The sequence below is a fragment of the Merops nubicus genome, unplaced genomic scaffold, assembly GCF_000691845.1.
Source record: "Merops nubicus isolate BGI_N331 unplaced genomic scaffold, ASM69184v1 scaffold5566, whole genome shotgun sequence".
Classification (NCBI taxonomy): Eukaryota; Metazoa; Chordata; class Aves; order Coraciiformes; family Meropidae; genus Merops; species Merops nubicus.
The window spans coordinates 26,689-40,208 of record NW_008612806.1 but is presented as its reverse complement, the minus strand read 5'-3'; the positions used below and the strand labels follow the sequence as shown (position 1 = coordinate 40,208).

At 48.4% G+C, this 13,520-nt stretch overlaps 1 protein-coding gene across 1 annotated transcript in view; it reads right to left on the bottom strand.

The window, feature by feature from the left end:
- NRP2 (neuropilin 2) overlaps positions 1 to 13,520 on the bottom strand; it is a gene marked incomplete at both ends in the record, with an annotated part of 39,805 nt that overhangs the window by 9,341 nt on the left and 16,944 nt on the right. The window contains 4 exons of the mRNA XM_008941652.1: positions 5,067 to 5,219; positions 7,759 to 7,875; positions 11,780 to 11,924; positions 13,005 to 13,342. Of these exons, the coding sequence (XP_008939900.1) occupies positions 5,067 to 5,219; positions 7,759 to 7,875; positions 11,780 to 11,924; positions 13,005 to 13,342 (753 nt within the window). The remainder of the gene's footprint in view (positions 1 to 5,066; positions 5,220 to 7,758; positions 7,876 to 11,779; positions 11,925 to 13,004; positions 13,343 to 13,520) is intronic.

Genomic DNA, 13,520 nt, shown 5'->3' with positions numbered 1-13,520 from the left:
CCTCTGCAGGGTCAGCCAGCCTGTGCTTGGGTCCTGTATGCCTCACCCCCCTCTCCCACGAAAAGCACCTTCCCCTCATGGGTCCCAGCAGCACATCTGGAGGTTTTCCAGCAAAACGTGTCGGGCGGGATGTACACAAGCAATTACCAAGATTTCAGATTCCCTCTGCATTTCCCCCTCACTGGAGAGCACTGCTTTACAGCTGCTGCTCCCAGGGAGGACCCACCCTGGGCTGCCCTCGCCCGTGTCCCTCCAAAGGTCACTGCCCTCTTCACTGCAGAGCTTGTTTCCCTGGGGAGCAGCTCGGGTCCCCTCAGGACTGCAGGGTGCTCTGGTAACAGGGGGATGGCAGCTGCATGAATATGCAGATTGAAATTGGATAGTTATTATATTTTTAATTTTTTTTTTTTTTTGGCAAATCATGCAAATTCACTTCAAAAGGCTGCAGCCATAATTTCAGTGACAGGCCTCTCCTCAATGACAGACTTTCATTTAGGAAGGGAAATCAATCCCCTGTAAAACTAATATTTATATTAACTCCATCACCGTGTCTGCTAGAAAATCCCCTCAATTTTGATTATGTGTTAATTAGCCTGCCAAGTTCTTGCCATTTCAGTCTCTAAATCAGCTCAGGAAAAGGCATAAAGCCCCATATCTGCCCAGAGCCAAGCCCTCCACCTGCTCTCTGGAGCCTTTCTAATGGATGAGCCATTACATCTTCTCTCTTAATTAAGCCTCACATCCTCCCCAGCGTGGTGGGATGGGGAGTCACACCTCCCCCCTGGGAGGGCAGGGAGGGCACAGCTTCCCTGCCAGACCAAATACACGAGGACAGCCACAGTCTGGCCCTAGCCAGACCCCATCCCATGGCCAGGGTGCTTGCACAGCCCAGCCAATGCTCAGCAAACCTGTGATCTGGGTGCCAGGGCCCCCCAGCTCCATTTTGCCGCAGGGAGCTGAGGTGCAAATGACTTTGTAGGGCTTGCTGTCCTCCCTGTGCAAACAAGGGTCAGGAGAGCCACATACAGCTCTGCTGAGAGGCATATGCACCACAGGAGTGGGGAGACACAGAGCTGGGTATGTGGTCTCCTTCCCACAGAGTGCAGCTGCTCACTCACTGCACAGAAGTGCTTGACTTTCACACCACTCCACACGCAAAACTCCCTCCTACTTCAAAGGGGACAGGATTGACCCCAGAGATCATGATGTGTCCCCAAGGCACAAGCCTTGAGAGTAGGTCTCATGAGAGTAAGTGGGGACCCAGTCCTGTCCAGCCCTGCTCCATTAACACCACGGAAATCTTTCCACTGGTTTGGATGCAGTAGGATGAAGGCCTTCAGGCAGAAATTCTCATGGATTGCAGGAAAAACACAAAACTTGCCCTTTTAAAGATCCCATGGGAAAACCACAGGAATGGTAAAGGGTCACCATCAGCTGAAAAACAGCTCCACATTTGTTTTCCTTAAAAAATAGGCTCTTACAAAACTTCAGAGCACTACAAACATTCCTCTGCTGGAAACGCTTTGAAACAAATAAACTTCTCCCTGCAGTGCCTGCAGCCCCAACGAGCAGCATTCCTGACCCTCAAAGCCAGCGAGGCCACAGCCCACAACAGAAGCTCTTGGTGGGTTTTTTACGCCTAGCCCAAGCACTGTGTGGCGTGGAGAGCTGTGAGGTTACAGCTGCCTCCTCTTCTGCCTGTGTGTTCAGCTGCAGACCTCTGAACAACGTGGGGTTCCCAGTGCTGCTGGGGCTCTGCCCCAACGCTCACCCGAACGAGAAGCAGCACGGGGAGAGGTGCAGATCCCACAGTGCTCTTCTAGGACCACAAGGGATTTACTTAATCATGAATTTAAATTGATTTACTTAATGCAGGGGGGGAGAAATGAGCCAAACACACCAATTCCAGCTTTTCAGTGCTGGCTTCTAAGCATAGCATCACTGAGAGCTATCCAATGAACGCAAGAGCACCTACCCGCTAAGGATACATCCCAGGATCTTTACTCCTTTCAGAAGCAAGACTACAGTGAAATTCAAAGATAGAGAAGAGCTGAGGTACCCAGCCCACCAACCCAGATTTATTTTCAGGTCTTCAGACGTCTATCTTGACACCACCAATGGCATGTTGCCATTGCGTGCAGCAGGAGGGGGTTGAAACCTCACTGAAACCCGAACTTGTTGCTCCTTGAAACTTGCTAGGTGCAGCTCAGGGGAATCTCTCTACCAATGGGAAGCATCTGAAAATCCACAGAGGGAAAAATCCTGGCAATTTCTTGAGGGGGGGGGGGATGGAGAAGGGAGAGACAGTATTTTCTAGGCTTGCAAAGGACAGGGTAACAGCTGGAACCACGCTGGGTTTCTGCTGAGTTGGGCACTTTGGGTCCACTTTCACCAACGGGGTCCCCAGCCCTGTAACGGGAGCCTGGAGGAGAGGACGTGGAGCTAATCCGTGGTGCAAAGAGCCCGAGGAACACAGGGCTAAAAAAAGAAATGCAGAGCTGCCTGAAAGAGTATCTTGGAAATAAAAATAGTGGAATGAGAGCAGTGGGTGTCTTGTCAGTCTCAAGAAGTTCTGCGCGCCAAAGACGAGGAGGAATTGCATGCAGCACATGAAATGAAATGGGGAGATATCTGAGGAATCCAGGCCTGTCTCTCAGCAGACTTTTCTAATCAAGTGCCTCACAGAGGATATTTCACCATGGTCATTTCCTTCCCCCTCTCTCATGCAGACTGAGCCAGGACTCCTCCTTTCGTTATTATTTTTTTTCCCTTTTAATTTAACTTTTTTTTTTTTGGCCATTTTCAGGAGAAATAGAAACACATCCCACGTGGCTCTTAAAGGCACAGCACATTTCCTTGCTACCGTGGAGCAGCCACGGCCTCTAGCCTGGGCCAGCACCTTTAAATCAGAGTCAATGGAGCTCAAGTGGCTTTGAGTTCCCGTTAGCTTTTGCCCTGCCCCTAAACCAAGCACAGCTGCTCTCCTTCACCCAACCACTCACCCCAGGGTGGGGAATTCACAAGAAAAGACCACCCCGAACAAGGGCTTTTCATTCCTTGCTCCCTGGAGTCTGAGGATGAGTTTTCTAAGTAGAAACAAAAGTGCTGGAGGCAGCGTGAGGGCAAGGCAGGGAAAGAATGGGGGAGTGTGAACCAAACAATGCTTCGATTCTGTCCCTGCCGAGGGGCTGGCATTGCCTCTTTTTCATGTTTCTTGAGTTGCTTTTAAAAGCTGTGCAGGGAGGAAAAAAGCAAATAGTTGCTTCCTTTTGTGTCACGTCTCCTTAATTTCTGAGAGTGGGAGCAAAGCGAGGTGCGGCAGCGCTGCCTTTGCACGCTGCTGGAGGTTTTGCCATTCAGAACCAAGCAAGAGGAGAGAGGGCAGAGGAAGGGTGAAAATCAGCACCCTGTGCTGAGCTGGCTGAGGCAGCACCAGCCTCTCCAGACGTGCTCACACGTGTGTCTGCACATACAGCAGCCTTCTAAGAAACTATGGCCAACTAATTGTGGGGAGACTCGCGGGAGAGGAAATGAAATGAAAAATTGAGTCTGAGTTATAAAAATAAGTAATTTCTATCCTACTTGCAGGAGGCTTATATTAATTAAACATTATTACAGTGGATGAGATGGGGAGGGTTGTTAAGTCTGGGGCTGGCTGTAAGTGTTCTCTCCTGTTGCCTGAGGCTCCACTGAGCTCCAGATATTAATCTTCTAAAGCACTCAAATGCTGAAGAGATAAACACTTGAAATATGAAAATGTTTCTCTCCACAGCAGACACTGTGACCCTATGTCACGCCAAAGAATTTGTCAGATGTCCATACAGGCTGCACTTGGAGCATTACCTTGTCTCTTAGAAAAATGCTGAGCACCTCAGGAGCTGCAGAGAGAAATGATGTGTGCATTCGTGTGGGGGAGATTTGTGTGTGGAGATACAGCAGATTCTCCTCTTCCCATATGTTTCTGGAATACATATTTTCCTCTTTAGCACTGCCTACCAGGTGTTGGCTGCATGGCTTTCCAACTGGCTGGTGGCAGTGCCAATCTGGCCAGTGCCTCTGCCAGGTGGCTAACAGGTTCCCCTGAGGGTTTGCATCTTGAGACTCCACCTCACTGGAGGGAGGGCTGGGAGGAGTGCACAGCAGGCACAGCTCCCTGGGTGCATGGCACGCAGGCACTGCAGTCACCAGACATCAGGGCAGAGCTGAAGACAGGTAAGATCAGCCAGCTCTTCCTGAGGGAGCCTTGAGTTTACTAAGCAGTGATGGATAGGGAGAAGAAGTGATGCTGTGGTGATGGAGTCTACTGTTACAAGGAAACTGGCAAATGTGCTTCCTGCCACCCGTGCCACAAAGTCAATGAGGGTAAGAAAAAGGCACCAGTCCCAGGATGAGTTCCAAGATGTGAAGCTGAAGAACTTGATCTATCAACCACTCTGCCAGAGGCAGGCTCCCTTCCAACCTATGCCAGCACATCTCAGTGAGGTCCTCCATAAATTAGGCTCTGCTACGCTCATGCAAATCTTCTGCTTCCAAAGCACAGAAGAGAAAAGGAGCAAAAGTCAAACAGCAACAAGCTGGCATATGTCAGCATTCTTAGGGCTTAGCTCATCCTTCACTTGGAGGAGGCTGAAATCCAGCCTGTGTGAGCCCAGTGTGCAGAACAGCCCAAGACTATATGCAATCCAAGCAACAGACTGGAGGAAGAAATGCACGTCTAACAGAAGAGGGGAAATTCTGGGGAAAAAGCACTGGGTCCTCCAGAGGACATTTGGATCAGTGTGCAGAACAAAGCCCAGGCTAACCTTCACAGATTCAAAGCCCAGGGTATGATTCAAGGCTATCTCAAAAGGATAGTTGATTTAATTCAGTGCCAGTGGTCACACTGCTATAAATGTGTCATGAACCATACAGCAAAGCATCCGAAAGCTTCCACAAAAGAAAATGCTCAGCTCTGCACAGCTTTCATGACTCTTAACAGCTCTGCAACAATCAGTCACACTGTTCACAAGGAGAAAGCCCCATCAGCTCCCACATCCTTGCTTTCACAGGCTATTAAACCATCTTACCAGGCACAGTCTCAGGGCTCGGTTCAGAGTCGCCAATCCAGGTGCTTGTAGGCTGAAAAGACCACGTGGAACCCGTTTCCAAATCATGTGACCAACCACACAGGCCTTCAGGGAGATCAAAGTTGCAGTTGAAGTTCACAGGGAGGTGGAAATCTTACAGAAAGAAATAGAAGCAAAATAAAGTTGGATTAAAAAAATGACCTACACTCAAAGGGTTGCTATTAAAAAACAGCCCAAAACTGAAATAGCTGGCAAACCTTAAGTACTGAAGAAAGCATGAAATCTCATTCACACTGCTGCTTTTAAGCTGTCTCACATTTTGTCAGCTCCAGGGATCAGCCTTAAATTCTGCATCATCAAAATGCTCACACCATGTCCTGTGGCTAATCCACCAAACTAAGCAAATATAAAAGCAAGTACCAAATGCTTCCAGACTCTAATCAGCACCTTCTCTTCATCCCCTAGAGCGGTCAAATATTAAATGCATTCTTAAATGTCAGGGAGGAGTGCTTCCTGAGTGCCCTGTGCTCATCAGTTCCTGCTCTGGCTCCAAAAGGAGGCTCTCAAGTGCTCCAGAAAGCCAGCTCCTGAGTGACAGGTCCAGCCACTTGCAGCAGACGGGAGCTGTCTGTTAACGTGGTGAGCTGTCACTCACCCCTTCCTACCTTCCTGGGGAAATGCTACCAGGGGAAACATGGGGCCAACGTAAGCTCCAGCTTTTGGGTTCTGAGTCCTCTATTTCTAGCTCTGCTATGGACTCTCCACATGGTCTTTGGGCGAGTCATTTAACTTTTCAACTGTGAAACAGGAGCGGGGCTAATTCCCCTGTGTCAACAGCTCTAAAAGCTCTGGAGAGCCCTCCTGCAGGGACAGGTCTGTGGGCAGGAGGGCACATGCCAAGGGCTGCACAGAGCCGTGAGGCAGCTGCTGGCTCCTTCTATTGGGGAAGGCACAGAGGCTGCAGGAACGGTCTGAGATCACCCCAAGCACTCAGTGGACGTGCACGTCAGAGCCCAATTATAGGCCAAGTTTTTCCTGAGCAAAGAGGAAGTTTTAAATCACAGTGCCCACAAAGTGAGCAATAGGCAGAGGGAGGTGAGTGACTCAAGGGATAGGCATCAGGGGAACTTTGCTGTGAGGAGCAGAGGGCTTTCTTTACACACGCTCCCTCTCCGAAATAAAACAATGCAGATCGTGGATCCTTTTATTCCAATCTAATCTCCTACCCTGGAGAGCAGCATTGTTTCTGTTTGGCTGTCATAAATCTGTCTGTCCAGAGAAACACACTCATTGTTTATGGAGTATGAGAATGAAAATTGTTGCTAAATCTGAGGGAAGCTGACAGGGAGGCTGGTTCCACGCTCTGTGGTGTACTCTGCTCACTCTCTCTCCCTGGACTGCACCCAGGAATCACGTGGTTCTAAAGACTATTATGGGCCTAAGTTTCCTTTCAGCATGTTCCCAAGTGCCTTGACAGTAGCAGGGTTGCACAGGCTCACCACTGAGGCAGAGCAACCAGAATCAGCCCCTCTGAGCTACTTCTGCAACTTGCGTTTCCAGAACTCCACTACAGCAAAATCCCAATGGGAGGTGTGAAAAAGCCAATTAATGTACTTGAAAAAAAAATGTATTTATTTTAAAACCCATTAATTTTTTCTCTGAGCTAGGAAGCTGAAGTGACAGAATTCCTAGGAGCTCTCTCAAATGATAGCTTTTCCTCCTGAGATTTCTCACTGCAGTCCTTGTGTGAATGCCCCAGCTCAGTGCTGAGGCTCAGGCTCTGCTGTCGTGCCCAGGGCTGTGCATCTCCTGCATACCACACCTTACAACAAACTGCACAGCTCTGCCAAGCCCTCTCCCTTCAATCTGGACAATTCCCAAGCTTTAGATGCTCACCTCCCCCTTGCAAGGAGCAGAAGACTATGACATCTGCTTTTCCAGGTAGGGATCTGAGGCAGAGAATATTAATGCCCCCCAGTACCAGCTCTCAAGAAGCACAAACATTGTCTCCTCTATAGGCAGACAAGGCAAGCAAGTGCCACAGATACTAAACCATTCCCTGCACATCTGACAGCATTCTAAGACCAGGAGGACAAACTCCTGCCTTGAGTCAGTGTTCCCCTTTCTCTGCTGCCTGCACAAGGAGCCCAGGCTGTCCTTCTAAATTTTAAGCAGCTGATATTAGGGAAGATGATCCTTAGCAGATAGGTGTTCAGGATATCAGCCTTCTCTACATGTCATGATTTAGTCCCACAGTTGTGATCTCTACAAAAGGAGCCCTGCACACCAGGCAGTCTGAATCTCCCTTGAATCACCTTCTGAATTTCTGACACCCAGCCAAGGAGATCTGGAACAGAGGTGGCTCTAAACAGGGCACTAAGTGAGTTTCTTCAGGTCACATAAGGAAGCTGGGAGACCAGCTCTTCAAGTCTCGTACCCTAGGGACTGAATTAGTTGCTATCTCTTGCTCTTGCATCCTTCCTTGATCTAACTTATCAGATTTTGGCAGGTTTGGGTTTTTGTCTTGTGGGTTTGATTTTTTTTTTTTAAATCTTGGCCTATCACTAATAATATTACTCTAACCTTTCCAGGAATCAGCCCCATGTATAGGAGCTAATGGGAAGATAAGAGTACCTGCTTAGCTCTTAACCCATCATTTACTGAGCTAAAGATGAGCTGCTCTGATACATACCCTCCTCTTCTCCACAGCTCTCGCCACACTCGGTTGCCTCTTCATCAGTTGGGTATGGGGTGGTGGTCTCTTCACTCTTCAGAGTGGGCACCAGTGTCTCTGCAGTGGGCTTCACATCTGACACAAACAGAGCAGAGAAGCTATTTGCAGTAGACAGTACATAAAGCCCAGGTAGGAGGAAACAAAGCAAAAAATCTTTTTCTCATGTTCTTCCAGTGGCAGCAAGAGATAGAACAAGAATACCATGAGGTCTCCTCATGCTCCTTATGTCAGCATGGTTTGAATTTCAGGTATCTGGCTGTTCCCACACAGGGGCTCTTTTGATTTAGAGTTCCTGTTGGACAAGACTCTCCTCTAGACGTACACACTACTTTTTCTCTTAATTTTTTAATCTACACTAGTGTTAGCAATCCACTTAGCTGTCATTACTGGACAAGAGAGATCACAGGCAGAAGGTCTTTTTCTTTCATAAAGGCATATGACACGTTAAAAAAAACCCCACACACAACATTCCCAGCAATCGTGCCAATTTATAAACCAAGTCACTCAAATCCACAAGTGATGTAACCACAAATGGACCCAGAGGATCCCCTAGTGCACTCTGGCTCACTGCAGAAAGCATCTGGTTTCACACTCCAGGCTCCTGACTACCCTTTCAAAGGGTCTCTGTCCAATTTCCCTCTCTCCAACATGGCCCGTGTGAAACAACCCCCAAGCAGGTGTCAGGGGAAATTTAAGCAAGAAAGGGAAGGATATTAAGATCAACAGTAAATGATATTAGGTTCCAGCAGTCTCTCTTTTTATGGGTGCATTAACTGGAGTAGAGCAGACTTGATTCTTTCCACTTTTAAAAAGAGGCTGCTTTGTTCAGTTATGTGTGATTGTGTTTCTTTGTTGGCACTCTTCAGGATATCATTTAATAAAGCCAGAAGCAGGAGGAAATGCCTAAATACATTGAATATTTTCCATAGGCTCCTTACTGCCCTTTTATTTTCCTGTTATTAGACATGCTGCACATAAACTCTCAGGGTTTTTTTACCTTTTTTTCCTTCCAGTGGCTGTCTTTTGTTTAGGATAAAATACCAAATAACCTCAAAGTCTTTTTAATTTGTACGTTCAAATTTGTTACAACCCCATAAAACTCCAAAGGCAACCAAGAAGCAAATTGCAAGCAGCCAGGCACAGAAAAATGTCATAAAAAAAGGAAAAGGGGAAAAAAAAAAAAGCAGCAGGTGAAGGCAACATCTCACAAGCTGTGAGTTATTTAGAGCCGACACGTTTTCTTAGGGTGTTGTTCTTGTATATTGAGATTTATAGCCAAAATGTGAGTGTGGAAGGACCTTGAAAACCAAGTCCCACACGGGACACAGATGCTGAGGGGATGTAAATCAACAGAGTCTCATCGCCCTGGACAAGCTGCAGAAATATATCTTGAAAAATCAGTTACCATGGCAGAGCCGCAACACGGCGGGTACAAGAGATAATGAAAATAGCAGGGAAGACAACGTGATGTGTGAAATGGAAAGTGAAAAAGAGAGAGGTCCTGCTTGCTTGCTTTCCTCTCCCCCTAGCCCAGCAAGTGTCTGTGCAACTGGTGGTAACTGCTGATCAAAATGCAAAGTCACTGAGCAATTGAAACCAGATGTTTGGAACTTCAAAGGAGAGAAAACCAGCTGCAAGTGAACATTCATCAATCTCCACTCTTCAGAAGAGAAATTTTGGCAGGTCTTTGAAAGAAGCCAATTGCTGACTGCCTGCTTCCCAATTTTTGGGTTACTAGCCAACTAGTTTGTGAGCCCAGTTGCTGTTAAGTTACCTGTTTGAGTCTGTAATTAAGACGCTTGCTGCTGAAGAGAAATAGAAACATCTGGGGCAGGGTACACACGTGCTTAGGCCCTCATTTGAAAAATATTTTCAATCAGCTTGTTTTAATCCATCTCTTAATCTTGTTCCCAGGCAAGTGCAATTGCCTGGGTCTTTACAGCCAGTTCTGTAACGTGCCTGGGTCCTGCCAGCAAAGGAGGGCTCTGCCTTGGTGCTGTTAAGGAGTGCTGCGTGCAGGCAGCCTGGATTTCCCATGCAGATAATGCCTGGGCTATCTCTGCTCAGTGCCTGGGCTATCTCTGCTCAGTGCCTGGGCTATCTCTGCTCAGTGCCTGGGCTATCTCTGCTCCCCAGGCTGCAGCAGGGAGAGAAATGCTTTTTTAGAACATGGTGAATCCACAAGATTACAAGCCCGGCTCTGATTACAAAGCCAAATGCCTGCAGATCAATAAAGCTACGAATATTTATGGCTTGGCAGTTGAGTTTTAAACATTACAATGTGCAAATGGTTAGACAGGCACCCTGAGAAACCACCATAAAGCACCCTGCTGGAAAATACACGGGCTGTTGCTGCTGATACTGAAACCCAGCGTGGACATGGCTGTAAAAGAAAATTTGGACCAGAGATAGCACCAGAAGTTGAGGATGCCAAATCCTGCTTCTTCTCCAGCTTGCAGGAGTGCAGTGGAGGGTCTAACACCTGGACGGCTGGAGGTCCTGATGGTCTGCAGAGACCTGGCAGCCAGAGACTCCTGGGAGCTGCAGGAGATGTGCAGCGATGTGGGAGCTGCTCGAGCACTTCTGCACAGAGCCTCAGTGTCTGCTGCTCCCCTGAAGGCCACAGTGCTCCCTTCTCCTACAACATCCCAACTGATTTCACCTTTAGATCACTTGCAAGGGGTTCCCAGTCCAGGGGGAAATGTGTCGTTGACTTCAAAGGTGACAAATGATCATTCCTAATTGTATGGATGTGTGTTGTGTGATTTGCTGGTAAGTGTTTGTAACCCATCTCCTGGCACATCACAGGACAAAAGGGTAGTAAAGACTCCTCAAAAAGGTTGGAAGAAAGCTTGATTTCACCTTTAGATCACTTGCAAGGGGTTCCCAGTCCAGGGGGAAATGTGTCGTTGACTTCAAAGGTGACAAATGATCATTCCTAATTGTATGGATGTGTGTTGTGTGATTTGCTGGTAAGTGTTTGTAACCCATCTCCTGGCACATCACAGGACAAAAGGGTAGTAAAGACTCCTCAAAAAGGTTGGAAGAAAGCTTGTGTCTTTTCAGGAATTCTTACAAGAAAATGCCTTCTACAGATCTGTTTCTAAGTGGAAACCGTACCTTTTTATCACTGACATCTGGACACCAGATTCAGATTTAAGCAGATTATTAAAAAATAAAATAGATTAAAAAAAGGGACAACTAGCCCCTGGCACTGTAAAGCTACCATCAGACCCAATGTGCTGTTAGGTGCATTTTTGGCTCTGGGGGATGAAACTGTGGAGCAATCAATCACCACCGAGCCTCAGAGGGTCACAGGCAGAACTTCTACTGATCCCAGTGAGTGTGTTACAGTTTTCACCTCTGTATTACAAACAATGGTGGCTGCAAGGCTTGTGAAAAACAGGTGGGAAAAAGTGAAAGAAAAAGTGAATGAGCTTCCCTGGTCTTAGGGATGTTGTAGAGACGTCAGAGTTAAATCCCCTCAATTTGCTGCAAAAGGCTTTCTATGTGAGGTTCAATGAGAGAGGGACCATTGTTTTTACAGCAAAGCCTTGAGGTGGCAGCTCGAGATACCTGTATTGGTCACTGCACCTCTGTTCCACACCTCTGCTTCTCTTCCAACTTTTTATCTTACCCGTTTGGATTGAAAAGCCCAAATGTTACCCAGCACAGACTAGGAAAGCCTGTACAACATCCAGATAAAGGATTTAAAAGGAGGGAGAAGGGAGTTGGGGACAAATCCTTCATGGAGAGCTGTGTGAAAGATTGGATTGGGGTCCAAACGTTGCTGCTACCTCCTGCACCAAGGTGAGTTCTTGCTAAGGTGGAGTTAAAAGAAGGGGTCAGGCTGCAGGTTCTGCCCTCACGGCTGCAACCTCCCTGCCACAGCACGGCCCTTACAAACAACCTTACACTTGCACCTTGCTGGTTCAGTGCCTGCTGAGGCCCCAGTGGGCAGAGGCACAGGGACTCCTACCTGTCCAGTCGCAGCCCAGCACCTCCAGGCGCATTCCTATCCCTGCTGGGGACCACCTCTCGGGGTGCACTCGGACGTACTGGGCAGGAACGGGGTCAAACCGCCGCACCTCGGGGATGTCGTAGTGGATGTTGCCTTCAAAAAGCTAGAGAGACACAGAGAGGAAAGGCAAGTGATGTGTGCAGCCCACATGCTCTCCACCAGACCTGATAATTCGTGTCTGGCAGGATGCAGCCACAGTTTGAAATAGTTTAGCTGTCTGACTCCGGGCCATCCAGTCCAGCTGAACAGAAATTGAGCTGTTCCTCCTCAGTTTCAAGAGGACCAGACAGGCTGTTTCTAAGAAACTTGCACAATCTCTTGGCCTCTGCTTTATATTCAGGGGTCAGATTCTGATCCAAGCCATGCAGGGGAAGCCTGGGGAATATCCACTAACTTAACATATAAATAAGATCAGATTTGTCCTTTGGCAGATAAAGAAGCTACTGCATGTTCTAGGATAGTGTAAATGCTCAGCTTTCCTCACGGTCCAAGTACTGCTGCTTTTCAGCTTACGTGCATGAACTCAAGTCTCTGGGGAACAAACAGAGGGCTATAGATAGCATCAGGCCTTCTAAGACTCATTTGTAGGATCAGGAAAAGTTATAACCTACCCAAATTTTCAGAAGCAGATGAGTTTGTAGAAAATCAGAACAGGCAGTAGCAGAGAACTAATTTATCCCTCAAGCCCCTCGTCACTCCCACACTGCTAAGCAGGAAGATTATGGGGAACTCCAATGGCATGGGAAAAACACAGGGGATTTCGGGGTCACACCAGTGTGACACGAGGGACTTCAGATACAGCAAATTTCCCAAAGACAAGTTGAGATTCGTCTTCCTCTGCCAGAGGTGCAAGGCACAAATTGGTGTCAAACAATCAAACACACCATCTTGTGGGCTCTGACCTGCAGGAGCTGGGAGGACCAGAAGGTGAAGTGCACATCCCCAGGCCTGGTCCACAAAACGAAATGAAGGGAAGTTACCATCCTTGGGGCAAGGTGGAGCCTACAGCCCCTAGTACAGCCTAGAGCAGCATCAGGACACACAACCTCGGATTTTATGGTGACAGCCCAAGCTCCCAAGGTCTCTGGGGGGGGAGAGACAGCTAATTCCCCAAGACCCCATTCAGGCAGACTGAAGACAGCCAGAAGCACCTTGTATTACAGCTGCTCCAGGCAGTGCCTACCTTGGCTTGCATCGTTTTGGGGTCCTGGATGAAGTCCCAGTCCTTTCCATTCATGCTGTAGGCCACCTTGAACTTCTTCACAAAGGAGCGGGACTCGGCGGTGGTCACGCTGTCCCCTCCTCGAGCCCCCTGGATGATGATGCCCCTGACGTTCTTCGGGACGCCGAGGTCCACCTGCAGCCACTCCTCCCCGGGCTGGGCCTGGGGCAGGCGGGGGGTGCGTCCCCCCAGCCGGGCCATGCTGGGGGACCAGTCGTAGCCTCTGACGGAAGAGGCCGAGATCTGCGGGTCGGGGATGAGGCCGGAGAGCATCCCCAGCAGGCTGGAGCAGGGTGAATCTGCAGGGAAGGGGAGCACGTCAGCAGCTGGGGTGTCTGGAGGGAGCGCTCTGGAGAAGAGAAGGCTCCAAGGTGACCTTATTGTGGCCTTCCAGTAACTTAGGGGGGCCTACAAGAAAGCTGGGGAGGGACTTTTTAGGATATAGGGTAGTGACAGGACTAGAGGGAATGGGGCAAA